At 41.4% G+C, this 27,931-nt stretch overlaps 1 protein-coding gene across 1 annotated transcript in view; it reads left to right on the forward strand.

Moving 5' to 3' along the window:
• Positions 1–27,931, forward strand: part of utrn (utrophin) — a gene marked incomplete in the record, with an annotated part of 177,892 nt that overhangs the window by 13,117 nt on the left and 136,844 nt on the right. The window contains 31 exon segments of the mRNA XM_042225838.1: positions 995–1,110; positions 1,741–1,907; positions 4,937–5,167; positions 6,192–6,373; positions 6,857–7,007; positions 7,268–7,387; positions 7,575–7,676; positions 7,927–8,034; positions 8,199–8,378; positions 10,086–10,249; positions 10,447–10,570; positions 10,666–10,753; positions 11,442–11,686; positions 12,222–12,390; positions 13,520–13,647; positions 15,779–15,916; positions 16,009–16,122; positions 16,285–16,440; positions 17,093–17,263; positions 17,366–17,557; positions 18,280–18,414; positions 20,090–20,239; positions 20,732–20,893; positions 21,151–21,282; positions 21,578–21,751; positions 21,839–21,994; positions 22,110–22,280; positions 23,004–23,183; positions 23,722–23,850; positions 27,300–27,470; positions 27,614–27,658. Coding sequence (XP_042081772.1) covers positions 995–1,110; positions 1,741–1,907; positions 4,937–5,167; positions 6,192–6,373; positions 6,857–7,007; positions 7,268–7,387; positions 7,575–7,676; positions 7,927–8,034; positions 8,199–8,378; positions 10,086–10,249; positions 10,447–10,570; positions 10,666–10,753; positions 11,442–11,686; positions 12,222–12,390; positions 13,520–13,647; positions 15,779–15,916; positions 16,009–16,122; positions 16,285–16,440; positions 17,093–17,263; positions 17,366–17,557; positions 18,280–18,414; positions 20,090–20,239; positions 20,732–20,893; positions 21,151–21,282; positions 21,578–21,751; positions 21,839–21,994; positions 22,110–22,280; positions 23,004–23,183; positions 23,722–23,850; positions 27,300–27,470; positions 27,614–27,658 — 4,651 coding nt within the window.

The following is a 27,931-nucleotide window of genomic DNA, read 5'->3' on the forward strand; positions in this document are numbered from 1 at the left end:
ATATAATACTCATCGTAGGTAAAAGGCTGCAAGTCCAGGTCGTGCAATTGTTTTGTTACATTAAGTCTAAATTATATTGATGACCAATTTTTGCGTGATTGCATTGTTTTCCACACTTGCAAGCGTGCAGCAGCCTTCTGTTGTAGTATGTGTTGCTGTGAGGTGAATTTACTGTTGAAGTTAACGTAGTATGGCATGTACCCTTTAGATACAAAGTTGTGAAGAAATCAAGGACATTTTAAAAAAAAAAGAAGAAGTTTAGGACCTTTTTTTTGTGCATGTATATGAGAGAGAGAGAGATGCTGTGAGGATACCCAAGCTGTGCATGTGGGTGAAGATCAGGTTGATAGGTCAGCGCCTGCAGGGTGTGTTGATACTGCTTGGCTTGTTCCACACATGGCTGGCCTCAATGCACAGATCAGGGAAGACCTTTGCCTATACACAGGGTTTGTAAATGTTTCAGATATCTATGAGCTAGTTTCTACATTAGGTGTATAGATAGAAAATCAGTGTATTGTCAAAAAAGATAAATCAAGTCTTTACCCCTGGCAAACAGGGAACGAGTTTTGAATTGTCTCAGGGTGTGCAGCTCCCCTTGGAAAACCCAGAAACGACTCTAATCGTCATAAAACCTCGTCTTTATTGATATGTACTGAGGTTTCAAAACGTATCACTACGGGTAAAGGGGAGGTCATCAAATGTTGTCTTTATGGGGGAAATGGTAAAAAAACAATGTTGCACTCAGAGGAACGCATGTGTTTCTGAACATGTGTGCGCTTTCAAAAGATGAAAACGTGGCTTCAGGTTTTGGATTTCGTCTGCATCATTCTACTTCAAGTGTTGCTCAAGTTCTGACCTCTTCTGACCTTTAAAGCAGATGAAGTTGTGCCACTAGGCTCTTCACTGCTTCTGCACGTTTGTAGTTTCTGATGTATAAAGTAGCCATGATATAAAACTGTGTCTTCTATTGGTGCGGTTCTGTGTGTGACTTCAGGCCAGACGCTTTTAGCTGGGATAAGGTGGTCACGATGAACCCTGTGCAGAGACTGGACCACGCCTTCACTTTCGCCAAAGACCAGCTGGGTATTGAGAAGCTGCTGGATCCTGAAGGTACTGTTGTTCTGAGCTATTCTGAGGACATTTGTGACACAGGTAAATATTATAGGAATGTTTTTAGATGTAAGTCTAAGAATTGGCACCTGCATCTGCTTTTTATAGCACCTGGTTATGGATTGACATAAATCTTACTGGCCAAAATTCCCACATAGTAAAATACAGTCTGCATTCACAAACCTTCCCTTCATGTACTGCCAGCAGTTGGATAAGCTCAGAGTGAAGAAGGATCTTGATGTTGCTTTGGCTGAACATCTGTAACAAGCTGGACCCTTACTTACTTGCTTGAGCTGTCCAAGTCAGACGCCTGTTTTTATGTCATGACTGAGGAGCAGCCACACCTGACCTGTACTGAAAGCATATTTAATTAGTACATCTTGTCTTAACTTGGCATTTTGTTTGTCTCTCTCACCGTCCTTCCCATCTAATCTCCTTCTGTCACCCTTAACGGCTATCGCGCCCTATCTGCCACGCTTCTGTTCTACTCATGCAATTTTCACCTCTGTATCCTCCCCTCTTTCTCTCTCCACTCTCTCCCTCCTGCCTGTCATGCACAGTTTGTATCTCTGATCTTTCTGCCTTACATCCCTCTCCCTAACGCAGTCTCGCTCTCTTTATCATTCACAGACGTGGCAGTGCAAGTACCAGATAAGAAGTCCATCCTCATGTATATAACATCGCTTTTTGCCGTGCTGCCTAAAGACGTGAGCATGGAGGCCATCAAAGAAGTGGAGACCCTCCCACGCAAATATAAAGTGGAGTCAGAAGACTCAGGTCCAGGACTCGGTGCCCAGGTAAAATCTAGAGTAGAGCTGTCGTGACATGTGGGAACAGGAAGGTGCAAGACAAGCTATTAGGTTTAGGGCAGAGGTGTTGGACATGTCAGGTTTGACCTAAACATAAAAAGAAATTGAGAAAGTATTTTTCAGAACAAAACACACATACGTTTCAAAGAATGTAAATTTGGAGTTTAGCAAAATCAAAACTCAAACCAGATTCAGTTTCCGAAACGGGCCCTGCATGCATTTCAGTCAAACAGCTTCAATTATGTAGCACCCGTTCACATCAGCGGTCCCTCAAGGCAATTAATATTATTAAGATGCTACAACTTTAGAGGGCGAAGCCCAGCAAATCAACAAATCTCTTTGAGCACTTGGCACAGCGGAGAGGGGAAAAAAAAGAAGCCCTCTTTAAGAGCAAGAACTTTCTGAGCGGCCAGAGATGGTGGATCTTTGTGTTTAAGTAAGATAGTACTATTCACTGTTTCTTTGACCTCATGTCAGTCTACAGAGAAGGAATTTACCTCCTTGTTTTATCTTATGATCATAAAACAAGAATCCCTGAAGGTGCTTCAAAGTAGCTGGTTATTGCTATATTATCTCCAGACGTTGCCTGTCTGAACCTTGATGAACTATGATGATATAAACAACTGTTATCTTTTTCTTTCTTTTCTATGAATGCAGGAATGATAGTCCAGCTCCTTTTTTTTTTTTTTTTTTTTTTAAAAACCAACTGAAAATCTTGAGTTGCAAAAACTGAACAGCTCCAGCTTTTGCTTTGCTGCTGTGCTCCATTTCTGATCATCATGTTTAGTTTGAAGGCAGCAGATGTTGCTACGTGCAAGCATGAGGAATATTGTCATAAGGAATAGTGTCTTATTGTATGTTGCCAGATACAGTGAGTCACTCTGAAAAAGCAGCCTCCTTCATTCTCTCCGGCACCGCTCATGAAAGGCGCAGCAAGCGCAGAGAAATGGGGAGCAGAGCCATGACTCACCCCTCTGACATTATCCAACAGGCCGAGCTGGATGGTGGAAGCGCAGAGCTGTAAAAGGATGGAAGGAAATAGGGGAGTAAATTGGTGAGAATGGGAGTGCAGATAGCTGAGAGAAAAGGAAAAGGTTGTTACAACATTAAAGTCGGGGTGCTGTGCAGTGCAGTGTCACCGTGAATTCAGTAGTTTTTCTTCAGCATTTCACAAACTAGTGATTGGAATCTGTTTATAATTTGCTTTATCCTGTTAACTGTGATTTGACAACTCCAGGTACTTTATTATTATAATTATTATTATTAGTTTTTAATCTTTGTGTTTTGAAAAGGAGTTTGCTGACATTAATTAAAAGTTAAGTATGCATTTTCGTCTTGTTAGCTTTTCATCCCCTCCCAGCTTGCTGGATTGGTCAATCACATATAGCTCTGGGGCATCTCTCATTTAAGAGGTGTGTTTTTTGTTTTTTTGTTTTTTTGTTTTTTTTTTGTTTTTTTGTTTTTTTTTGGTCAAAGGTCAGAAAACCCCCAAACCACCTCTTAGGTTGTTTTATTGCCCATGGGCACATACTTCACACGCCCCTGGAATGAGTCCTGGAACAGTCTTTTTTTAAATAGTGTTCTGATTGGTCCAACAAAGGGTTTACTTTCCTGGCTCGCTTCCTCTCTGCATAGGAACCAATGTGTAATACTGTTGCTGCTGGGAGACTGAGTGTAGTTAAAATAAAGGGCTCTTTGTATTTCATAACTTCAATATGGTTTCCCACTTTTCTTTTACATTCATAATTTTAATCGTATTTGTTATGTGAGTAGTTTTCGGTATTGATGATACTTTGAAACATACTGAGAGATCCTCCCACGATCGCCTTCCTTTTGTAATACCATTGATAATTAGAGAGCTGCTGGTGTGTGGTAGCGAATTACATGCTCTGCGGCTACAACTGTAAACGCGATGAATGCATAGACAGAGTTGAGCAAATCATGTAGTGATAATAAAGTGTTCTGTTGAGCCAGACCACAGCTATTTTACAGCCATTCAACTCAATAAATGCAGCAAGGCTGCAGTTTTCCCTTCTCTCTCACTCTCTCTCCTCTTTATTTCTCTCCCTGTCGCCCTTCTTTGCCAGCCCTCATTGATGTAACATAAGGGCTTACAGTTCTTTTGTCACTTATTCCAAAAATATCCAAAAGGTCATTGAATATTTTCAGCAGGTGACCTTTCCTGAGTTTGTTGCACAGGCATTACCACTGTATAATTTCAGCCTGGAAAACAAAAGTCTGTTTGATTTGTTACTGCACACCCATTACCATTTCTGCCATCTTTCACTTGGCTGCCATTGTGGAGATTTTATCTGGAGTTCAGCTTCATTCAGATTTGTTGAGCACCTTTGAGCTGTTTCTTGGAATAGTTTTGTCTGTGCAGTCGGTTATAAAGGTGTTGATTTTGTTGAAGTGTAGGTTTTTTTAGTGATGGTTCAGTTTGATAAAGGTTGGTAAAGTTGATGGAGACTGCTGCTTCTTCTTTTAAAGTGTAGAATTAATGTTAATGTAATTTTCCCAGTCCTTCTGCACTGCACATCCAACTTTATCTTGGTTAATGCTGTTTCAGACTTACTGCTGTTCCCAAAATAAAATTTGACCTGCCCACTTCCCACCATCCCATAATTGGCTTGCAGTCTTTCTTTTTTTTCCCCCTTTGCTGAACAGGGCAGGTCGCACTGCGTGCTCAAGAGCAGCACAACCCCCTTCTAGATGTCTGGGTCTATTTTAAAACTTGCCAGCTGATGTGTGCAGATGAGCACAGAAGACAAACCAAAGTCTTGCTTCGACTTGTTATGTTTCATAGGCGTCTTGGTCTTATGAATGTGGCACATTGGGAAATTAAAAAAACAAAAAAACCTTCCTTTTTATTTTTACTGTACACTTTGGCCTGTATACTTACAAAATATAAGCCAGTTCTTTCAATCAAGTGTTGTACTGCTTTCAGTATTATTTTCCTACTTATTAAGTAATGATCTTGTTTATAACTTGGTCAAACCTTGCCTAATGTTTCTTAGACTGTACAGACAGAGGAGGCAGGCAGCAGTCCCCGGCCCGAGACCCCCAGCACCATGACGGAGTCAGAGGGTGAGATGAAGGGCGGCCTGCTGGAGGGGGACCTTGACACCTACCAGACTACGCTAGAGGAGGTTCTGACTTGGCTGCTGATGGCTGAGGATGATCTACAGGGTCAGGACGACGTCTCGGACGATGTGGAAGAAGTCAAAGAGCAGTTTCACACACATGAGGTAAGAAGACACAACAGCGCTGTTATTTTCTTTTTGGAATTCATTTGTCAGTTCTGAAACAGTAAAAAAACAAAAATGGATTGGACTGAGACGTCACATTCAGGAGCATCAATTTTACAATAACTGGAGACACATTTAGGCTGTCGCTCTCCAGAGAGACTGAGAAAAGTATCCCAGCCTTTAACATGTTGAGAATGGCAGGAATTCCATGGCTAACAGTGACACACTGCACTCCATGGTGCCCTGGCCCACAGCTTACTTCCTTGCTCGACAAGGCTTAGTTACATCGTCTCTCTCGGTGCATGTGTGTAAAGGGGCTTTGGCTGGATTCCCTCGGCTGAACTGTGAATATTTGAAGTTGAATGCCTGGAATCCAGGTCAAAGCTGAAATCTGCTATGGAGACAGAAAGCAACAGGATTGAAAGCTGCGTTAACAGCCAGGCTTTTCAGAAAGTCTACAAAAATCAATCCAGTTTGTTTCGGCCTTGTTTCCCTGACTTACTCCAGTTTCGCCAGTAAAGCTTAGTCAAAAAACAAAGGCGTTAGAGGCGCAGTTGAAAATGCTTACTCATCCAGAGAGCTCCCTGTAATGGACAGCAACTCAGTTCACTGGCTTCTCCACAGCTACAATGAAATAAAAACAACCAAACATTAGCTTTTGCATTTCTTCTTCAAACCTTTTACGCTTCTTTTTGTTTTGGATGGCTTTGGTTTGCTAATTGACAGCCCACCCCTCGATTTGTGCTCACGCTTTGTGTTGTTGCTACAGCAGCACTTAAATATGAGGGTGCTACGGTACTGCTCAGTGCTTCTGCAGGGCATTATTAACATTAAACCTAATGACAGAAGCGCATCCAGATGTTAGCATGTGTCTGCCAAGTGCTAACAAACAGGCTCAGATTATAAAGGCCTTATTATGAGTGCTGTGCGTGTTCATGTTCCCAGGATGCAAACTGTTTCATAGACAGAGATATTTCTGTTTATTGTTTAAAATTGTAACCACTTACTACTCTTTCCTTTCAAGACATTTATGATGAAACTGACAGCGCGTCAGAGCAGTGTGGGTTATGTGCTGCAAGCGGGTAACCAACTGATTGCTCAAGGCAACCTAACAGATGAGGAAGAAGATGAAATCCGGGAACAGATGACCCTCCTCAACGCCCGCTGGGAGGCTCTTAGAGTGGAAAGCATGGACCGTCAGGCCAGGTAAACAGAGACATACCTGAATTGGTCTTCTGGAGTTGTTTAAATGTCCCTTACTGATTCATCTCAGAAACAGGTAAAGGACATTTCTATTTCAGGACAAATATGACTATAAACCTGAACATTTTATAGTCTAGTGTGCAGTGTTATCAAGCCATCAGTTTATGCTGTAAAGAATGGACAGGGGTGCAAGTTGCCAGACATGACACATGCTGAGCGTTGAGCCACCCAAGGTCTTACGATTTGCACTCTCAGCTTGTGTCATCAAGGTTTACGACACACACACACAAACTGCACACAAGTTGTGTTCATGATGTACGCTACATTTGTTGACCCTGAGCTTTTTTAGCCACAGCGTTTGTCTTCCTGTGTTGTTGCAGTTAAATCTTAAAGTCCTAAAGTTTATGAAATTTATGGCTTACATATCCTTTCTACCTTTATGTGCTCACTTTACTGCCCTTCTGCCTTCGCTTTCTTTCTCTCCAGGCTCCATGAAGTCCTGATGGATCTTCAGCAGCAGCAGCTGCAGCAGCTTTCTGACTGGCTGACACAGACAGAGGAGCGAATCAGGAGGATAGAGACACAGCCAGCAGCAAAGGACATGGAGGCCTATAAAGAACAGATAGAGCAACACAAAGTGAGGACAGTTTACCGTTAACACTTAATATTAAAACACTTTTGCATGGGTAAATGCTTCATTGTTGACAGTGTCAAGTAAAATGCCAAAAAAGTGCCAGTGCATGCATGCAGCTCTTGTTCTAAAACAGGCTGGTCTTGTGATCACTCCTTCCCGTTTGATTGTAATCTTTCATGAGTCACGATAAGGCTGAGTAGCTTCTCTGCCTGCTTAGTTAATTGCAACATATGACTGAATTCGCTGTTTGTGTTCCTGCACAGGAACTCCAGAATGACTTGGAGGCGGAGCAAGTAAAGGTCAATTCTTTAACACACATGGTGGTCGTGGTGGATGAGAATAGCGGTGAGAGTGCCACTGCTGCCCTGGAGGAGCAATTACAAGTAAGTTTTCAGGCTTTGAAGCTGATTGGCCAGCAGTTTATCATTTATCAAATAGTTTTCTTCCATTATGTTCAGAACATACGAATTTGTGTTTAGTATCTTTTAATTGTGGATGCACTTGAGTATAAAATGGTTTGTCATTAATGAGCTACTGCTTTCATTCATTTTTTGTTCATCTTGAATTCAGTCTTTGGGTGAACGTTGGGGAGCCGTGTGCCGCTGGACTGAGGAAAGGTGGCACAAGTTGCAGGAAGTCTTTATGGTTTGGCAACAGCTTCTATCAGACCAGGTAACATATTTATGTCCTTATGCAGTACATTCATATCTTGCACAGGTTTTTCTTCCCTCCTGTTTAAATGCACATTTATAACAAACTACTTCAGGAGAGAAAAATTAAACTGTATTGAGATGATTTAAAAAAATGAATCACTTGTGTCTCCACTTGGGATGAAAAGCATCAGACTTTTTAAAATAAAAACGGATTAACCCAGGCACGAGTCTCTGTGTGTAATTACAATACATTTTTTACTTCTCTGCAGAGCTTGTTTAGTATATGGTTGGTTGAAAAAGAGGAGGCCTTGAATGAAGTAAAGACGAGCAACTTTAAAGACTCCAGTGAAATCAATATGAACGTGCGCCAGTTAGCTGTAAGTATTACGCCTGTTTGTTTTGGTTGTTAGCATTTACTCTGGAAAAATATGTTGCAAATTTGAATTTCTGGCGTTGTAAATGTCAGTACAGCTTTCACTGTAATGAATGACCTTTCCATCTTTATGTATTTACTTAATTTTTTTGTCTTCCGCTCTTATAGATTTTAAAGGAAGACATGGAAAAGAAAAGGAGGGCTCTGGACAAGCTGTCTGATGCAGGACAGGATGTGATTCAGCTGCTGCGAAGTCCTGAGGCAGGAGCGAAGATCGAGGCAGACACAGAGGAGCTGACACAGCGATGGGACAGCTTGGTGCAGAAGTTAGAAGACTGCTCGTTTCAGGTGTGTGACTCTATCTCAGGTGGTAAAACATGATTCTCACATGGTTAATGCTTCAAATGTATGAGCATTTACTGTTTCACCATTTTTGCAAGGGAGTCATCATATATAATATGTGTTAATGTGCTAATGATGGACCTCTTGATTGAAGTAAAACTCATGCTTGTTGTCTGTGTAGGTTCTCAGTCATCAAGGTCATGGTCTCAAGTGCAGTTGCCTTCATTTGCGTTAGTTTGAAACTTTACAAACGAGGTTAAGCCACAACAGAGTCTAAGATTAGAAAACATGGTTAAAAATAAAAATGAAAGCAGTGTCTTTCAAAACTGTCCACACTGCCCAACTGCTCGGCATTGCAAGCATCTTTATTTAAAAAAAAAAATGCTTTGTATACACTACCAGTCAAAGGTTTGTTCCTATCTTCTCATTGAATGTTTTTTCTTTATTTTCTTGACTATTTACATTGTAGATTCTCACCGAAGGCATCAAAACTATGAATGAACACACATAGAATTATGTAGTAAACAAAAAAAGTGTGAAATAACTAAAAAAAAAACATGTTTTAGATTTTTCAAAACAGCCACCCTTTGCTTTGATTACAACTTCGCACACTCTTGGCATTTTCTCGATGAGCTTCACGAGGTCTTCATCTAAAATGGTTTTGCAACAGTCTTGAAGGAGTTCCCAGAGATGCTGAGCACTTGTTGGACCTTTTGCCTTTACTCTGTGCTCCATCTCATCCCAAACCATCTCGATTGGGTTTAAGTCAGGTGACTGTGGAGGCCATCTGGCGCAGCAATCCATCACTCTTCTTCTTGGTCAAATAGCCCTTACACAGGCTGGAGGTGTGTTTGGGGTTATTGTCCTGAAACCGGATGGGATGGCATATTGCTGCAGGATGCTCTGGTATCCATGCTGGTTCGTTTCGCTGCTTCAGTTTTGAATCAATCCCTGACAATGTTACCTGCAAAGCACTCCCCACCCCATCCTCCATGCATGTAGAGACCGTCTGTTTACCTTTTCTGTGTCACACAATGACACAGCGGGTGGAACTAAAGATCTCAAATTTGGACTCATCAGACCAATGTACTGATTTCCACTGGTCTAATGCCCATTCCTTGTGTTTTTTTGGAACAAATACATCTCTTCTGCTTGTTGCTATCCTTAGTACTGTCTTCTTAGCAGCTATTTGACCATAAAGGCCTGATTGGCACAGTCTCCTCTAAACAGTTGATGTAGAGATTTGTCTTCTACTTGGAACTGTGTGGCATTTATCTGGGCTCTAATCTGAGGTGCTGTTAACTTGCGATTTCTGAGGCTGGTGACTCGGATGAAGTTAGGCAATGAAAACCAAGTGAAGTAAAAACCATTTCAGGTGACTGCAACATGAAGCTGAGTGAGAGAAAGCCAAGGGTTTGCAGCGCTGTCAACAAAGCAAAGGGTGGCTGCTTTCAGGAATCTAAACTATAAGACATATTTAGTCTTTTTCATCTTTTTTTTTTCTTTGCTACATTATTCCTTATATTTTGCTTCATATATTTGACATCTTCATTATGTATCTACAATGTAGAAAGTAGTAAATATAAAGAAAAAACATAAATGAGAAGGTTTGTCCAAACTTTTGACTGGTAGTGTACTTTTATTTCTTTTTCTTAGCTTAGATTGATTTATCTTCCTTTCTTTTTCACTAATACTTTAACTCACTCCTCACAGCTAATGGAAGCTGTGACGGATGCTGGGATGACTCAGGTGGAAGAACAGGTCGTCGTGGATACAGTTGCCGTGGATTCGGTCACTTCAATTGACGATCAGGACCTGGCCCCACCTGCTCCCCCAAAGAAACGTCTGATGGAGACGGATGCAGAAGTCATAAGAATGTAAGAATGGGGCCATAAACAGACAGAATAAATCTCTCTACCCTACCATACTTAACTTAATAAGCTCTGCACACACACACACACACACACACACACACACACAAACACACACACACACACACACACACACACACACACACACACACACACACACACAGCAGTGTGTACATAGTGTGCATGTCTTTTGTGTTCTGCAGGTTTGAAAACAAAATTTCTGAGCTTTTGAGCTGGATAAAAACGTGGAAGATATCCACTCAGGCACTGGCCACCACACATCCTGAGACTGCACCTGATACTCCAGACCTTCAGGAGAATCTAAAGGTAGACCTGCAGACATTTAACATAATTTCAACTTCAATTTAACAAAATATATTTTGTAGGCATAAACTTTAATATGTGTTAAACAACCACTTTAGGATTTGGAAGCAGAACTTAAAGCAAAAGAAGCCACAGTGAGTCAGATGATCCAGGGGGGAAGAGCCCTGATGGACCAGCTAGAGAGAGGTATGAAACATAGAGTAAAGGTTCCTCTTTCTGTATAAACCACAAAATTATTAGAAACAAATCATCCAAGTTTTGTCACGTATGTTCTTCTAAAGTGTGTAAAGATCTTGACTTCTATTTATTGCCTTAAGGCAGCTCAAACAACAATCTTCCATCTCCTTGTTAAACTGTGTTTTCCTCATAAGATTTTACCACTTTTCTGCAGCTGTCTGGTGTTTTCTGGGTATTTACAAGCCTACGTATTTTTATTGTTATTTATTTTTAAATGCCAGAACTCTAAACATGTGTTTGTGTATTTGGAGTTTGAGTAATAAAACCCTGTCAGTCTGCAGGTTTGCTGATTTCATATAACCACTCAATGAAATGAAGAGGCACTCAGGGTTTTTACGTGTTTACGCTGCTCTGGAGGCAGTGGGAGGTGGTGGCGTGGCTAAGTTGGAGACTACTTTTTTTTTTTTTAAACGTCAAAATTTCCATTAAACAGTTTTATTCCATCAGTTGCTTTTTCATCTATTTTGCCTTATCTCCACTATTTTATCCTCTGGTGTTATTACAATTATTACTTGCTAGGAGCTCCCACATAAAATCTAGAACAAAAGCTGTGACACATTCAAACATTCAAAGGCTTAAAATCAGTTAGCTGTTAAGTGCATTTGATGGGAGCCGGTGTCTTTGTTTCTATCTATAGAGGCTGTGAGTGTGGATCTGGTGAGGGCAAACATAGAGCAGCTCCAGACTGAATGGGATGTCTGTGCGAGGGAGCTACAGGCAGCCCGTGAGCGGGTTCACACGCAGACGCGGCTGAGAGCGGTTTCTAATGAACTTGCAGGCTTGGACCGGGTCTTGCAGGAACAGGACCAGTGGCTGGACTCGACCGCGCCTGTAGAAAAGTGCAACAAGATGGAGCTCGGAAACCTGAAGGGGGAATGCCAGGTAAGATTTACCGTCTCACTCGCAGACACTTCAATGTCCTTTGTGTGACTTTAACCCCAAACGTCACTTGTTAAATTCCTCTCATTCAACTGCAGTTTCTTTACAAGTATTACAATTTTTACAGCAAAGATAAATCACCATTAAAATGACTGATCAGAAACCACGAGGCCACAGCAGGGAAGCAGTAAATCAAGTTGAGATGTATTCAAAAGCTTGTAGAGTAGAGTAAGACACATGAAACCTCCCTCCAGTGTGTCATAATTTGAGCTTAACTTACTTGCCTGTCACTGGAAACAATGACTCCATCTGGTAAATTCCAGACCAGTCAGCTAACTCACTGCAGCAGTGTGAGTAAGATGTTTTGTAATTATTTTAGATAAATGTATGTAATTGCAAAATAAAGAATCAAATGTAAATGTTTCTAATTCTTTTCAACAAACATGAGAAGTCTGAAAGCTAATTGAACGAAGTGTGGTCATGTGATCACTCCTCATTTCAAGCACTGAACACATTTGTTTTCTTTTGTGCTTGTCAGTCTCGAATCGCTCAGGTCACCGCCTTCAGTCCACGACTGGAGCAGCTGTCTGCAGAGGCAGGGTCAATGGGAGCCCTGCCTTCTCTAAAAGACAACATGGTGGTGGTTTCTGCACATCATGCCTCCACCCTGCAGAAGCTGCAGAGCAGAGAAAAGGAAGTCAATGAAGGTACTGCTTAAGTGCATTGAAATAATTTCGTAAATCAATACAGTAGAAATGAAGTCCGAAACTCTGAGCAGGTCCACCTGCTTTTCCAGTGACCTGAGAGCTTTCAGATATCCTCTTATTCCTGAGATCTGCAGGGCAGAGATTTAAACCGCCCTTAAAACAAATGCCTTTATCTCTCTCGTTGCTTGTGGTGCAAAGCTTTCAGGTTTATGGGAGACTGAATGAGTAATGGTTACGATCAGCAGAGTTCCACACGGGCTGTGTAAATTTGACATGAGCTTTTATACGAATCCTTGGCCAGCCACAAGTAATAGATGATGCCCTTATATGGCCTCCAAAAGCTCACGGAGATGCGAGTGTGTACGTGAGCGATCGTGCGTAAGATCGTACCTCTGTGCCAGCTCCGTCTCTACCTGAGGACCTGACTTGGACCTGGACGAGTTCTGAAAATAAGTCACCGTTTTACCTCTGGAATTTACGTGCGCTGATCCTGGCCAAAAAATATCCGTAAAGGGAGGCTTGAATGCTCTGCTGACTGCAGGGGGATGTGGGTGGGTGTGTGTTGTGTTTGCATGCCTGTTTTGCTGTACCTCTAGGGCTTTTATGACACTGAGGGTTTGGATGGGATCCAAGGAAAACCTTTTTGTTTCTGCCTGAGGGCGGTTTGATTCTTGCTGGGGCCCTCTCTATCACCACCCCCACCCCACACTTACACTCCAGGTTTGCTCCTTGTGTATATGAACATAGCCAGATTACGTAAGCATTAAATCACCTGGTAGTTAACAGAGAAGGGGACACAGGGGAAGGAAGACAGGAGTGGAAGTATAGAAAAATGTGCAGAGGAATAAGAGTAAAATGAAAGGTAATTGAACTAATTAAAATAAATTGGTCACTTGTGAACCTTTTGGAGGTTTGGATTTGCTATTTTGGAAATAGTGCAATGTTTGGGAACCTCTTAGTGTATGGAAAACACAAGCATGTCCAACTGTAAAGAGGGGGAATCCCAAACTTGCTCACTACCCCCTTGTGGCAGAAGCTTGATGCTTGCTAAAGTTATATTTCACAGTTTTTCCTGTCTTTTCTTCTCTGTTATTTTCTAAAACAGCTTCTCTTCCTTGCCTTATTTCAGCCCTGGCTAATCTGGAAGCCACGCAGCTGGTACAGTCTGTGGTGGAGGGTCTAGAAGCCAGACTGGCCACCCTGAGGAACGGGATGGTTGACATGCCTACAACACAAGAGGCAGTGGAGCGGGCACAGGTGAGTTTAAATACAGATATTCTGCTAACTGACAAGCAGACAGCTAGGACAAAAATGTGAATTCGACTGAGGAGGATATAGCTGCATTAATTAGTTGGATAGTTAGTATTTTTGATGATCTGAGGTACTCGTTAGCACTTTAGGTTTGCTTTTTGTGCAACACGGTGTTGCAGCGGTTAGCACAGTCTCTTCTCAGCAAGAAAGATCCTGGTTCGATCATGTGCTTAAGTGGGTTTCCTCTGGGTTCTCCAGTTTCCTCCCACAGCGAGTCAGATAAAGTGCTTAAATTGTATAGAATAAAGGGGTTTATTAATGTGTGGTTAAACGTGGCTTGTATTCTAAAGCACAATAAAACTATATAAATATATAAATGTTAAATGTTATTTTGAGCCTGCTGAAAAGTTTAGCTGCTGTCATATGTGCCCTTTGACCCAAGTAATTTATTCTCATCATTCACTTTGGTTGTTTCTGTGTCCTTGTACGTACATTATCTCAGTTTTTGCTGTCGTCTTTTCCTCTGAAAGAATAACAGATCCTTGTATCAGCCAGTCACTTCCCTCTGCACTGTATTAAACCTTTGTGTAAGAGGGGTGTGTAGGGTGTGTAGATTTGTTATCTGTGCATTGTTGTGCTTTGTGTGTTGCTGTGTGTGCTGGTCTCCTCCTCCATCCTTCAGTGGAATGTGGCTCCGTCTGCGCTCTTGTTATCATGGCAGATAGGGCACGGTGCCGGGGAGGGGGGCGGGGACTACGCGCATTCTGGGCAGCATGCCCGTGCATGCAGCGCGGAGCTCCTAACAGCTCAGTGTGGAGCCGCTGAACCTGTCAGTCAGTTTGACCGCAACATGCAATACCATAGCAGCATGTGCGAGTTCAGGTTCCCTTTAGTCAAATGAGGCAAGCTGATAATCACCATATTGGCTCTGGTTTCTCTCTGTGTTAATGCATGACAGCACACAGTTTTTTGTAATATAGAAATTTTATGTTGATGACATAAAATTAACAGCAGCACTTTTCAGTGTTTAAGCTTTGGATCCACAGTTAAACCTCACTAGTTTACTGCTGGTTTTAACCTGTTTTCCTCCTATCAAACCCCAGCTGATGGCTGCCACTCCCTGAACCTGGCTCTACAGGATGTTTCTTTCTGTTAAAAGGCAGTTTTTCCTTCCCATGGTCGCTAAGCGCTAGCTGATAAGGGGTCATTTGATTGATGGTTGTTTTTTTTTCAGTGTTATTATATGGTCTTTAACTTGCAGCACCTTGAGGCTTAAAATTGAATTGAATTGCTAGGAGTGTTTTTGAATAATGAGTAATTAAATTAATTTACACACTATTTAACTAAAGAGTTGAACATTTAATGAGGAACAAACCACATGCTTGTTAGGCCTTCAGTACACATGCAGATTACAATCATACCTATATTTGTTTTCAAGAAGCTACATTTTGCAGGGTGTATAACATATGATCAATATCTAATGACTTACCGCAATATGATGTATGGTATAGACAATGTCGATGTTAGTTATCTGCAGACATACAGCATTATAAGAGCCAGGTAATTTAAATTAAAGAAAAGACACCAGAAACACGCTTCAACCATCTTATGAGAATTGATGCTGCCACTTCCCTGTTGGCAATATGCGTTTGGAGCCTCAAACACAACAACCAGATGATCCCTGCAGAGTCGGGCAGAGTGTAAACAAGTAATCCATGACCTAATAAAACAAGGTTACTTTTAAACTGCATTGTTATGCCTGCAATTGTATCTGAGTAAAGATACAGATAATATTTTTTTTAGGGAAATTTTTCCGTTGTGTGACCCTGAAAGAAGAACAAATGTTTGCTGATCTACTGGATTTTTAAATCGCCAAATATCATATTGGTCTTTAAATTCCTGTCAGACTCAACTTTTTGTTTTTGTTAAACTCTGGAATAATCTCAAGTTGTTGTTGTTGTTGTTGTGTTTTTTGTTTTTTTTTGTTTTTGTTTTTTAAATATTTCTTTTACAAATGCAAAAATGTTTAAGAGATGTTTTCCACTCCAGGCGGTCAAATTTGTTTTCCAAGAATTCCAAGATTGATTGATTGTTTCTCAGAAATGTCATTTCAATTCTGTACTTGTGTTCACGTCAGGTCCTGTGTCTGGATATTGAGCAAACACAGCAAGCCTCTGACCCTGCAGAACTACAAAAATGGAGTCAGCTGTCCTCCCGGGCCCGTGAGGAGCTTGGCACTTTGCAGTGCATTCTGGGTAGCATGAAGGACAATCAGGTAGAGCAGCTGTCAGGGAGAATAAAGAGTCTGTTTCTGCTTAAATTATGGCTTTAGTTTACACTGTGGTTTTGCTCTTGTGCTGCATTCAGGTTTGTTTGGAGCAAGTGGAACGTTGGCTAGATGCAGTTCAGGAGCTGTTGTCTCGGGATGCCACAGGGATGGGTGACACAGAGAGTCTAAGGGAAGAACTGAATCAGTGCAAGGTGAGAGAAAAATGCAACAAAAAACAAACACTGGTGGTAATGACGCACAAACTGCTCAGAAATCAACTTGAACAATATGCTGAAGTAGGGTTTTTTGTGGGGGGCTTGGCTTGAATGAACTTTTTTTTTCAAAAAGATTTCCTTTCATGTTCCTATAAACAGGAGCATGTGAATGAGATGGAGCAGGTGGAAGGTTCACTGAAGCAGATGGGAGAGAATGTGAATTCGGTACAGGCAGCTGCAGTACCAGGACTGGCCAGGTGGGGGCAGGACAAATTGGATGAGTGCCAGGCTCGGTGGACTTCTCTCAGCAAACAGGTGAGTTTGTTTTATTGCTTATAATTTATTTAGTGGCTGATTTATGTCATGGAAAAATAAACAGAACGCTGAAAGATGAAGAGATGAAGAATAACAGCTCCTTTATGCTCTTTGTGTGGATACAAACTCTGCTCAGCTGTAAGGAGCTCGTTTCTCACAGTCATGTAGGCACCTGTCTGATAACAGAGACATGGAAAGTGCATCATTACCTTGAACACAGCTAACTGTTAGTTTTGGGCCTTTTGTTTGCAGTCTTCACACAAACTATTCGTATAATAAAGTTACAATCACATATCAGTAGTACACAGAGGCTAAATAAGTTAAAACACTAATTTTACATTATAAATTACAATAACAAATTATGCATCCACAACTAACCTTAATGTTTTAATGTTAAGGTTTCATAACATGTGGTCTCACCTGTGTCCTGTACCTTTTGTTTTGTACATCATAAGTAACAGGAAGATGAAGTCCACTTCATTTCACTAATATGCTGTACTGTATATATCATTGCATAATTGCTTAATCATGAATGTAAACCATTAAAAGTTCAATTAAAATGCGATTTTTCTAAGCAATATTAGAATTTCTAAAATTCTAAAAATGTGATGCCAGCTCGTTACAAACCTGATGAAATGCATTTTCCTTCCAGTTGCTGAGCCATCAGGAGCGCGTGGCAGAGAGTCAGGAGAAGCATGTGAATTTGAGGAAAGACCTGGCAGAGATGCAGGAGTGGATGGCCCAAGTTGACGAGGAGTTTCTCATGAGGGATTTTGAATACAAAAGTCCAGAGGAGCTGGAGGCATCGCTGGAAGAGATGAAGGTTGGACTGGAAGGGCGGTCAAAGAAAGCGGTGTCGAGTAATTCTTTGTGTTTGAGTCTAACTCTTGCTCTCTCTCATCTTGGGTGGCCTCGGCTCTCGCAGCGGGCTAAAGAGGATGTGGTACAGAAAGAGGTGAAAGTGAAGATCCTGAAAGACAGCATCAACTTGCTGGTGTCCCGAACATCACCCACAGGTGGAGGCAGCAGGCAAGAACTGACCTCAGAGCTAGAGGGGGTACTAGCCAACTACCACAAGCTCTGTGACCGCCTCAAGAGCAAGTGTCACACCCTGGAGGTAATGTAATCAATTTATTAATGTAATATATGTGGGTGGTGATTAAAAATGTAATAAATGAGCTCTACTCACATAATATATTGATTAATCTCATTATTATGAGCTTTTATTGCTTGAAACCTGCACTTAACTAAGTGAATTATAAAAAGTGGCATTTCCCCCTATTGTGTTGCATTTAAATTACCTTGAAGCTTAAGTAAAAGCTGCTATGACACATTAACATGAAGTTAATTCATGGTTTTCTGCTTGAGTGGCACGATTTTGTCGATCAGCTCAGAAGTCCCGTAGTTCAGTAGAGGAATGACATGTCGGGTTATGCAATGTGTCATTTCTTGGGCCCTCGTTTGTTAATTTTCATGCAAAGACCAAAAGAAGCTTGAAGGGAAAATGGTGATTCTTGTTTTCAGAGCTAATCTGTAAGTGTAAAGTCCTACTTAGGGGCTCCTTTTTTGATTAAACACTGCAGAGTAAAGGTCAGGCACGTCAGAAAGCTGTGTTTATGCTTGTGTCTGCTTTTTTGCCTGCAGCCTGTTTGTCACAACCTCCTCTTTGTCCGTAGAATTTGGCTGTTTAGTCTTGCTATAAAGAAGAAAATAAGCATTAAAATGTTTTATATTGTTCTTTAAGCGCCTGAACAGGGGCATGCTCATGAGTGTGGTCACCTCATAGTAACATAAAGAATTTCCCTTATAATAGTTTTTGTGTTGCTCTGTGCTCTGTAGGAGGTTTGGTCTTGTTGGATGGAGCTGCTTCAATACCTGGACATGGAGCAGAGCTGGCTCAACACTCTGGAGGAGAAGCTCCAAGCTACTGAAAACCTGCCAGAGCGCACCGAGGCCGTTAATGAAGCCTTGGAGGTAAAAACGCACACCTGTAATCAAATTCAATGTAATTCAGTGCCACATTCCAATTTCTGTCTCATTTTTCTTTTAAACCATCTTTTAAACCGGCAAGCCTGTCCTAATATCCTCATCATCTAAGGGGCGGTTGACATAAAATGAAAACAATGCACCATTCTTCGTCTCAAAGTGGGAAATCTTAATATTATACATCCAACTACATAATTTTAGGAAACATGTTGATGTCAAAAGCAAATGTGGAAAAGGTTTTAAAGTACACACAAGCATTTTCGACAGCTGAAGGCATGTGTCAGGAGCAAGTGTGTAAGAAATCTGATATAATTAGTTACATCTTTAATATATAAACAGAGAAGACATGAATCTTTGAATGGATTTTATCTTTTCTCTTTTTATCTGCGATACAACACCATAACCTCACAAATAAACAGAGTTGTGGTCAGAAGTTACTCTTTACTCTTCCAAATGTGCCAAATCTTGTCATTGTGGTCAATGACTGTATGCATATATTTGAGGCTGTGTAGAAAATCCAAACTATATTCAAACTTGTGCTTTGGATACTTGTTTTTAACATCATTAAAGATGTAAGCTGTACAATCATTCCACCCCGGAAAAAGAACAGTTCAAATAAATCATTTAAAAGCCTCAAATTACCATGACATTCATGCCTGTGATGACTGTATGTAAAGTTCTGATCACTTCTGGTTCTGTATGCATGAAGTGGCAACATTTAACAAACTAATTCTTCCATTACACGTTGAACTGGATGTTAATAACCTCATTTGTCTTTGATTTGTCTTCCAAATTTCTTCTGCTTTGCCTTGATCTGCTGCTATATCTGTAGACCGCCTGCGGCACGACTGTCAGAGTCACTTTAATCACAGTGCTGCTTCTGTAACATTGCATAGTGATGAAGGAAGCTGAAGACCCTTGAAGACAATGTTTCCCCGCTCTAGTCTGTGTCCTTATAATATATTTTTTTGACTTTTCTTTTCTCCTCCAACAAGTCCTTCTCTTTCTCTCTTCCTCTTCACTCTTTTAAATCCTGTTTCATCACCCGGCACTCGTTCCCGGCCTCTCGGTTTCCTAATCAGACCCACCCCTCTGGTGGGGGGCTGTCTTTCTCTGTGTCTGTTACCTCCGGGGAAGGAAAAGCAAATTTAATGACCCCACATAAACAGTGACTGTTGGGTCCAAACCGGTGCCGTCACTATTCAAGCTCGCTCTCTCACTCGTCTCTCATTTCTCATTCAGTTATCATCTTTGTTTTGGTTTGCCGCTGTCTGACACACCCAGCCCAGCGAAATTCTGCATCTGGACTGCATCTGTTTGCTCAGCTTTTTTTGTTTTTTTGTTGTTGTTTTTTTTTTTTTTGTTTCTCTCTCTTTCATCCACACATACGCTTATGTACCGGAATTCATTTTTCACCCTGATGTTTTGCGCTTTTTGATCGTTTGGTTACAAGGTTAGCTCTGCTCTTCTTTTTCTTTTTAATTCATTCATGCTTTGCAAGTTTCTTTTTAAAATTTTTGGAACTGTAAAGCTTCATCATTGTTTCAGCATCCTCAAAGGATTTGCTTTCCTCCCCTTTTTGCTTGATTCTTATTTATTCATTTTTTTCCTGATTCTTTGCGGATGTATTTATGCTTCTCTCCATCTCTTTTGTCACCACCAGTCTTTGGAGGGTGTGCTCCGCCACCCTGGGGACAACCGGACACAAATCAGAGAGCTGGGTCAGACGCTGATAGACGGGGGCATACTTGATGAGCTCATTAGTGAAAAACTAGAGGCCTTTAATTCCCGCTATGAGCAACTGAACCACCAGGTCAGGACCTTGTCTCTGTCTGTGTGTGTGTGTGTGTGTGTGTGTGTGCATGTTCTACATTTGTTCCTGCATAAACAGGAATGTTGCAAATTACATTTTAGTTCCTTTTTCAATGGAGAATCTGTGTTTATTCTTTTTGGGGAATTTATATCTGATTCTGTCTATTGCAAACTAGAACATGTCCATATCTGTACAGAGTTCATGCATTGACATTTCATACAGTATTTATGGAGTGCTCCTTTACTGTATCAGCTATGCTACATGGAGAAATATGCCTCAATGTATTGTCAAATGTAAATGAGTGCAGCTAAAAGTAGAAATAATTAAGAGGCTTACAGCGAGTGTAACACTGTGTATATTAGCTATTATTTTCAGTCTTTTTCTTAGCCAATTGCACATGCATGATAAGAATAAATATAATATCTGTCTACACTAAAATCTGTGATTATAACAGATTCAAATGTGTGTCTCGGTGTCTGTGTCCTCGTCCAGGCAGTGAACCGGCAGATCAGCCTCGAGCAGCAGCTGCAGACACTGAGAGAAAACGAACAGGTGCTCCAAGCGCTGCAGGAGTCTCTGAGCCAGCTGGACCACACGCTCACCTCCTACCTCACTGATCGCATAGACGCCTTCCAGCTTCCACAGGAAGCACAGGTACAACGCACGTGAACATAAAACACTTCTGTGTTGGTAAGACTCACCTAATGAGATCTGACACTCAGAGAAGCCTCGGAGCGTAAAGGCCCTTCATCTAACACTAATAAACTGCATATGCAATGAAATATGCTTGAACTTCAAATTGTCGTCTTAAACATAAGACCACCATAATAATGCATACTTGACTGTTCCATGTGCATTAAAAAAAAAAAAAACTTCTCAGTGTATAAGGGTTGTTTTGAATTTTTCGTTAGACTATTGGAGCAGAGATCGCAGCTCACGAGGTGACAGTGGAAGAGATGAGGAGAAGAAATGTGGCCAACTTGCCTCCTAACACCGCTGATGGCAAAGCTGGCCGTAGTGGGACAATGCTGGATCACCTACAGGTAACACTGACCCCTGCTGGACAATGTTAGGAGTTGTCATGCCACCACCACTTATCATATAGCTTTAATACCTTTAACATACATTTTCTTTACTATGTGTTGGGCTAATATTACCAATAAGACATAGTAGATTTCTTCTCTTCCATTTTTACTTGTATAAAGGTTTCTGTAATCCTGAAGATGCATTTAAATTTCATTCAAAATTTCATACTTTCTTTAACATTTTGCTGGGTAAACATTGGCTATTTTTTCGGCGATCTTTGACTTTGTTTGCCTTCTGAATTGCTCTCTGCAGAGGAAACTGAGGGAGATCTCCACAAAATATCAGCTTTTCCAGAAGCCTGCTAACTTTGAGCAGCGCATGCTGGACTGTAAGAGGGTCCTGGATGGTGCTAAAGCTGAGCTTCACATCCTGGATGTTAAAGATGTGGAACCGGAAAAAATTCAGTCTCATCTTGCTGGTTGTTTGGTAAGAAACCGACCTTTTCTTCTCTTTTCTTTTTCTCTCTCCGGTCAATCCACACAGCTACTTATTTCATGTCTTTTTCTTGGATAGAAATTGTACAAGTTGCTGAGTGAGGTGAAGCTGGAGGTGGAGACGGTGATAAAAACAGGCCGCCAGATTGTGCAGAAACAGCAGACAGAGAACCCCAAGGCCATGGACGAGCAGCTTACTGCTCTTAAATTGCTCTACAATGAACTCGGGGCGCAGGTACCTCATTCTGGGCAAATTAACACTTCCACAAAATCTAGCTTTTAACATTGAGTACTTCTGTCATAGTTCTGAGCCCTTTTTAAAGATGCCATTGTATTAATTGTCCTTACAGGTAACAGAGGGCAAACAGGACCTGGAAAAAGCTTTGTCTCTATCCCAAAAGTTCCAGAAGGAAAGTGCTGTCCTGCAGGACTGGCTGAACACAAACGAGGCCGAGCTCCAGCAGAAAAATGGCTGCGGAGACATGCCAGCTGACATTGACGCTGAGATTGCATGGGCTAATGTGAGTAGCTGTATCAGTATGTGGAAAGCTTTTTTGTTTTTTAAACAGACATTTATTAAGAAAAAAGTGTGCTGTGCAAGTTTTAGTGAAAACAAAACCTTTCAAAACAATAGCGGTGAGTCTGTTTCTTGCCAGTAGATGGCACAGAGGGACAGTTTGTTGCCCCTAAACACATGAATCTGATTCTCTTTCTCATATGGTAATCAACATTATGAGCGGTGTGAATTATGTGTGGCTTCGTATATAATTGATGAGCTCTTCTCCTCTTCTCTGATCCCACTTTGGTAAAAAGGACTGAAAGATTTATGATTACATACACAGAACCAGGAAAAAAAAATGACCCTGTTTATCCAAAAATACCCAGAAACGACATTAAAACTGAAATGCTATGAATTAATAATAGTTCACTAGTTTACATAAAGTCATTAAAAGTGCTTTAGTCCAGTAGGGTGTAGAAAGTGTTTTTGTTGTTTTCCAGCTGTGCTTGTTTTGAAATATTTATGCAGTGAAATATCTGAAAATGTTCTTCATATCTTGGTGAAGGCAGGCTGTTGTTTTAGTAACATCGGCGTTATTTTTTTCTTTTATATAGCAGTGTGTCAGTGTTTACATGTGCCTGTGTGATAATATTAAGACAGGTAGCTGAGGTGGCGCTGAATTATTGAAACATGGTGGTCATAACATGATCTTGTTGAATATTTTGAACTGGATGTGCTTAACCAGGGTCTGCTGAAGGAGTCGGAGCGTCGGAAGGCGGAGCTATCTGGCCTGACGGAGATCAGCGCTGGTTTGCAGACTCTGGTGGAGGGAAGTGACGCTCAGCTGGAGGACAAACTCTGTGGTCTTAATGAAGCCTGGGAACGTGTTCACACTTTGACTGAGGACTGGCTTAGCACTGTTCTTGTGAGTGCAAATACTGCATACAGAAAGACTAATAAAAGGCCGTATTGGTCACAAGATGTCATATTTTGATTTCTTAATGAAGTCGAGCCTTCCAGCTTCTTAAATTTCATTTCATTTCTTTGCATAATTTGCAAATGCATAAAGGCTACTCTTGAGTAGATATATTTAAGGTAAAGGCAATTACCCATGTCAGCTATTACTGCATATGCATACTTTATAATCCATATCAGTAGTACAGGATTATTTAGTTAGACATGGTGAGTTTAGAAATTCTAAGAAATGTATTTAAAAGTTGCATATTCTGTTCAGTGCAAAGTGCATTACAGGATTAGATTTATTAAGGATTCACAACTCAAATGAAACATGCTCTTTTTGTGCTCTTTTACTCTACTGATTGCAGGAAATGCATAAATGTCAAAACCAAAAAAAAGACTTCAAATCACCTCTTTGGTGCACTGCAGCAAGTCTATGATAAAGTACAAAATGGTGAATACGTAGAACTTTTAATTGCCTAAATATCCATTTTTGGGTTGTGTAGAGTCACCAGAATGAGGTGGAAATTTTGGATGAAAACTTGGCTCACATCAGCACCTGGCTCTACCAGACCCAGATCCACCTGGATGAGGCTGAACGGCTGGCTCCAGCAGAAAGAGAAAAAGTAATAAAGGTAAGGCAGCGCAGGTTATTAGTGTGACAGGTAAAGCAACAGTATAATGTAGGAGAGCGTGAAGCTAATGTGTAGATTGTGTGAAACCAGCACGGGCCTGAGTGATTCTAAAACCTGAGTTTTTTAGAAAGCTCCCAGTGAATAAGATTCTGAGAAGGTGCATTAAAAATAAATGGCTGGGCCACTGATGCACATTGCAAATTAGCTCACATAGACACATTAGTTGTGCTGCTTCTTAATGATGGTATCTTAGCTAACAACCCCAATTACCAGATTCAACTTGTAATTGACTAAAAATCAATTGGCCTACCGGTGAGAGGGACATTGCTTGCTGGCAGTTTTTTCAAGCGATGTTGAAATTTCCGCATTCCAACACTTCAAATGCTTCAGGAGCCGTCCGCTTAGCGCAGCATCAGCACCATGGAAATACACACAAATACAATACTGTACTATGCCAACATGTGCGAACAAATATAGTTCTATAAAGTTGTTCTATATACAGTGGGGCAAAAAAGTATTTAGTCAGCCACCGATTGTGCAAGTTCCCCCACTTAAAATGATGACAGAGGTCAGTAATTTGCACCAGAGGTACACTTCAACTGTGAGAGACAGAATGTGAAAAAAAATCCATGAATTCACATGGTAGGATTTGTAAAGAATTTATTCGTAAATTAGGGTGGAAAATAAGTATTTGGTCACCTCAAACAAGGAAAATCTCTGGCTCTCACAGACCTGTAACGTCTTCTGTAAGAAGCTTTTCTGTCCCCCACTCGTTACCTGTATGAATGGCACCTGTTTGAACTCATCATCTGTATAAAAGACACCTGTCCACAGCCTCAAACAGTCAGACTCCAAACTCCGCCATGGCCAAGACCAAAGAGCTTTCGAAGGACACCAGGAAAAGTATTGTAGACCTGCACCAGACTGGGAAGAGTGAATCTACAATAGGCAAGCAGCTTGGTGTGAAAAAATCAACTGTGGGAGCAATCATCAGAAATGGAAGACATACAAGACCACTGATAATCTCCCTCGATCTGGGGCTCCACGCAAGATCTCATCCCGTGGGGTCAAAATGATCATGAGAACGGTGAGCAAAGATCCCAGAACCACACGGGGGGACCTGGTGAATGACCTGCAGAGAGCTGGGACCAAAGTAACAAAGGTCACCATCAGTAACACACTACAACGGCAGGGAATCAAATCCCGCAGTGCCAGACGTGTTCCGCTGCTGAAGCCAGTGCATGTCCAGGCCTGTCTGAAGTTTGCCAGAGAGCACATGGATGATACAGCAGAGGATTGGGAGAATGTCATGTGGTCAGATGAAACCAAAGTAGAACTTTTTGGTATAAACTCAACTCGTCGTGTTTGGAGGAAGAAGAATACTGAGTTGCATCCCAAGAACACCATACCTACTGTGAAGCATGGGGGTGGAAACATCATGCTATGGGGCTGTTTTTCTGCCAAGGGGACAGGACGACTGATCCGTGTTAAGGACAGAATGAATGGGGCCATGTATCGTGAGATTTTGAGCCAAAACCTCCTTCCATCAGTGAGAACTTTGAAGATGAAACGAGGCTGGGTCTTCCAACATGACAATGATCCAAAACACACCGCCCGGGCAACAAAGGAGTGGCTCCGTAAGAAGCATTTGAAAGTCCTGGAGTGGCCTAGCCAGTCTCCAGACCTCAACCCCATAGAAAATCTGTGGCGGGAGTTGAAAGTCCGTGTTGCTCGGCGACAGCCCCAAAACATCACTGCTCTCGAGAAGATCTGCATGGAGGAATGGGCCAAAATACCAGCTACTGTGTGTGCAAACCTGGTAAAGACCTATAGTAAACGTTTGACCTCTGTTATTGCCAACAAAGGTTATGTTACAAAGTATTGAGTTGTATTTTTGTTATTGACCAAATACTTATTTTCCACCCTGATTTACGAATAAATTCTTTACAAATCCTACCATGTGGATTCATGGATTTTTTTTTTTCACATTCTGTCTCTCACAGTTGAAGTGTACCTCTGGTGCAAATTACTGACCTCTGTCATCATTTTAAGTGGGGGAACTTGCACAATCGGTGGCTGACTAAATACTTTTTTGCCCCACTGTAGTGTGTAACTGTTGATATAGAGCGTTATTACATTTATTGCTATTGCAATGGTTGGTATGGCACATTGACTTCTGAGGAAATTTTCGATGGCACTCATCATCGGAAAGGTTGCCGACTCCTGGGCTACACCATTCAAAATAAAAAGGTTCATGTCGGGGTCCCCAAGGCCAAAATATCGGCAGAGGACCCCTACAAAGGTTCCATTAACAAATACAACACTTCATCAAAATAGCAGATCAATTGGATCCCTCAAGATTGCCACTTTTTCTTCCAATATCACTAAACAAACCGGTGGCCACACACTTCTGAGACGAGTGGCCAAAATTGGAGCTGCAGGAGCTGCAAATGAAGTTCCACACAAAACTTGAATGATGTTCAGCTTTTGCAGTCAGGTGTGGGAGAGCTGGAACTGAAAGGGAGCGACAGAGCATCTTTCTTTCAGAAAAAGGCCAAAAGCTCAGTGAACGTAACAGGATGCCTCTCATCACTTGCAATAGCATTTGCCTCGCTCCTAATTCGCTTCTGTACTCGCCAGCAGTTTGCTGTCTGGTGTTGCTATCTTTCTAACACTTTCCCTGGGTCTCAGAAGTGTTTCCAAACCAACAAATGATCCAAAAACTCAGAACAATTTCAATAAGAGCACAGGAACATTTTGTCTGCAGTCAAGGATAAAAGTATTTTCTTTGTTGTGCCTCTGTGCTCAGACACTCAGTCCAGGACTCTCATTTCAGTCTGTAGTGAGCTACAACCCCAAGGTACATATATAAGGTTGCACACTGCAGTTCTCAATTAATGAAAGTGGGTGGATTGTTGCCTCCTAAAATCAGCAATTTCTTTAGTATTTGCAGTGTCTATTCATCTGTAGGTAGCGTTGTAAAATACTTTTAAGGCTTTAGAAAATGATTATCATCTCTCATCTGTCCGTTTCCATTTTACGAGTGCCTGTTGCACAAAGAGATATGCACAGTGAAATAAGAGCAGCAAAACAGCAGCAGAGACCTCGAAACGCGTTTATCTAAAGCAGATAAAGTGAATGAAAGCACCATCTTTAATCTTTGTTTGTTTAGAGGCCAACTGAAGAATCCTTTATTGTGTCTGTTGTGTCTATAAATGCTAGGATGGCGTCATACAGCTGCATTAATTTCTTAACTCTCCTTTTGTCAAGAAGAGTGAAGGTCCCCACTACATATCAGCTGAGCTTAAGGCCTCCTAACCTTGATCAGTACATGATGTCCCGAGCTCTTTAATCTGACCCAAGGCTACACTGCCAGCCGGTCTGAGGGAGGATGACTGATGGCATCAACTGATAATTCAATGACCAGCTACTCTGCGGTCTGTCCTTAGAGCATGCTGGAGGAGCTGGAGGATATCGGTCTGCGCGTGGACAACGTCAGGGATCAAGCTGTCATCCTGATGACCAGCAGGGGGCCCGCATGTCGAGATGTGGTGGAGCCCAAACTGGCTGAGCTTAACTGCAACTTTGACAAAGTCTCCCAGCACATAAAAACAGCCAAGGTATTAAAAACAGAACAAAAGAGAGATTAATTACTGCCTTGATGCAGTGTGGAATTAAATCTCACTATATCCACAGAAGGTTACACTGTCAAATAGATGCAGTCTGTTCAGCCAGTCTGTTTCTTTTCTTTTTGGCAACACAGATGCTGACGAGTCTGGAGTCAGGCACTGCTGAGGTGAACCAGCAGGTAAAGAATCTATCCTTGGTATTAAATGCAAGGGTGAAACACACCATATCTTACCAGGAGATATAATATCACAGGCAATAGGCTTATAATTAATTTTATGTAAGTTACAAATGCTGCTGCCAAGTGTTTTAAGACAAAGACACGGCCCTATTCCGTGTGTCTCTATGAATTGCAGCACAGCTGAACTCTCTTTAAGAAAGTGGTCAGATAATTAGATTGACGTAAGCAGCTCTGACTGTGTTGCCTGAGGTTTGTTGTTTGTTTTTTTTCCCC

This window comes from Haplochromis burtoni, unplaced genomic scaffold, assembly GCF_018398535.1.
Source record: "Haplochromis burtoni strain Fernald_Lab_line unplaced genomic scaffold, NCSU_Asbu1 Contig_8, whole genome shotgun sequence".
Lineage (NCBI taxonomy): Eukaryota > Metazoa > Chordata > Actinopteri > Cichliformes > Cichlidae > Haplochromis > Haplochromis burtoni.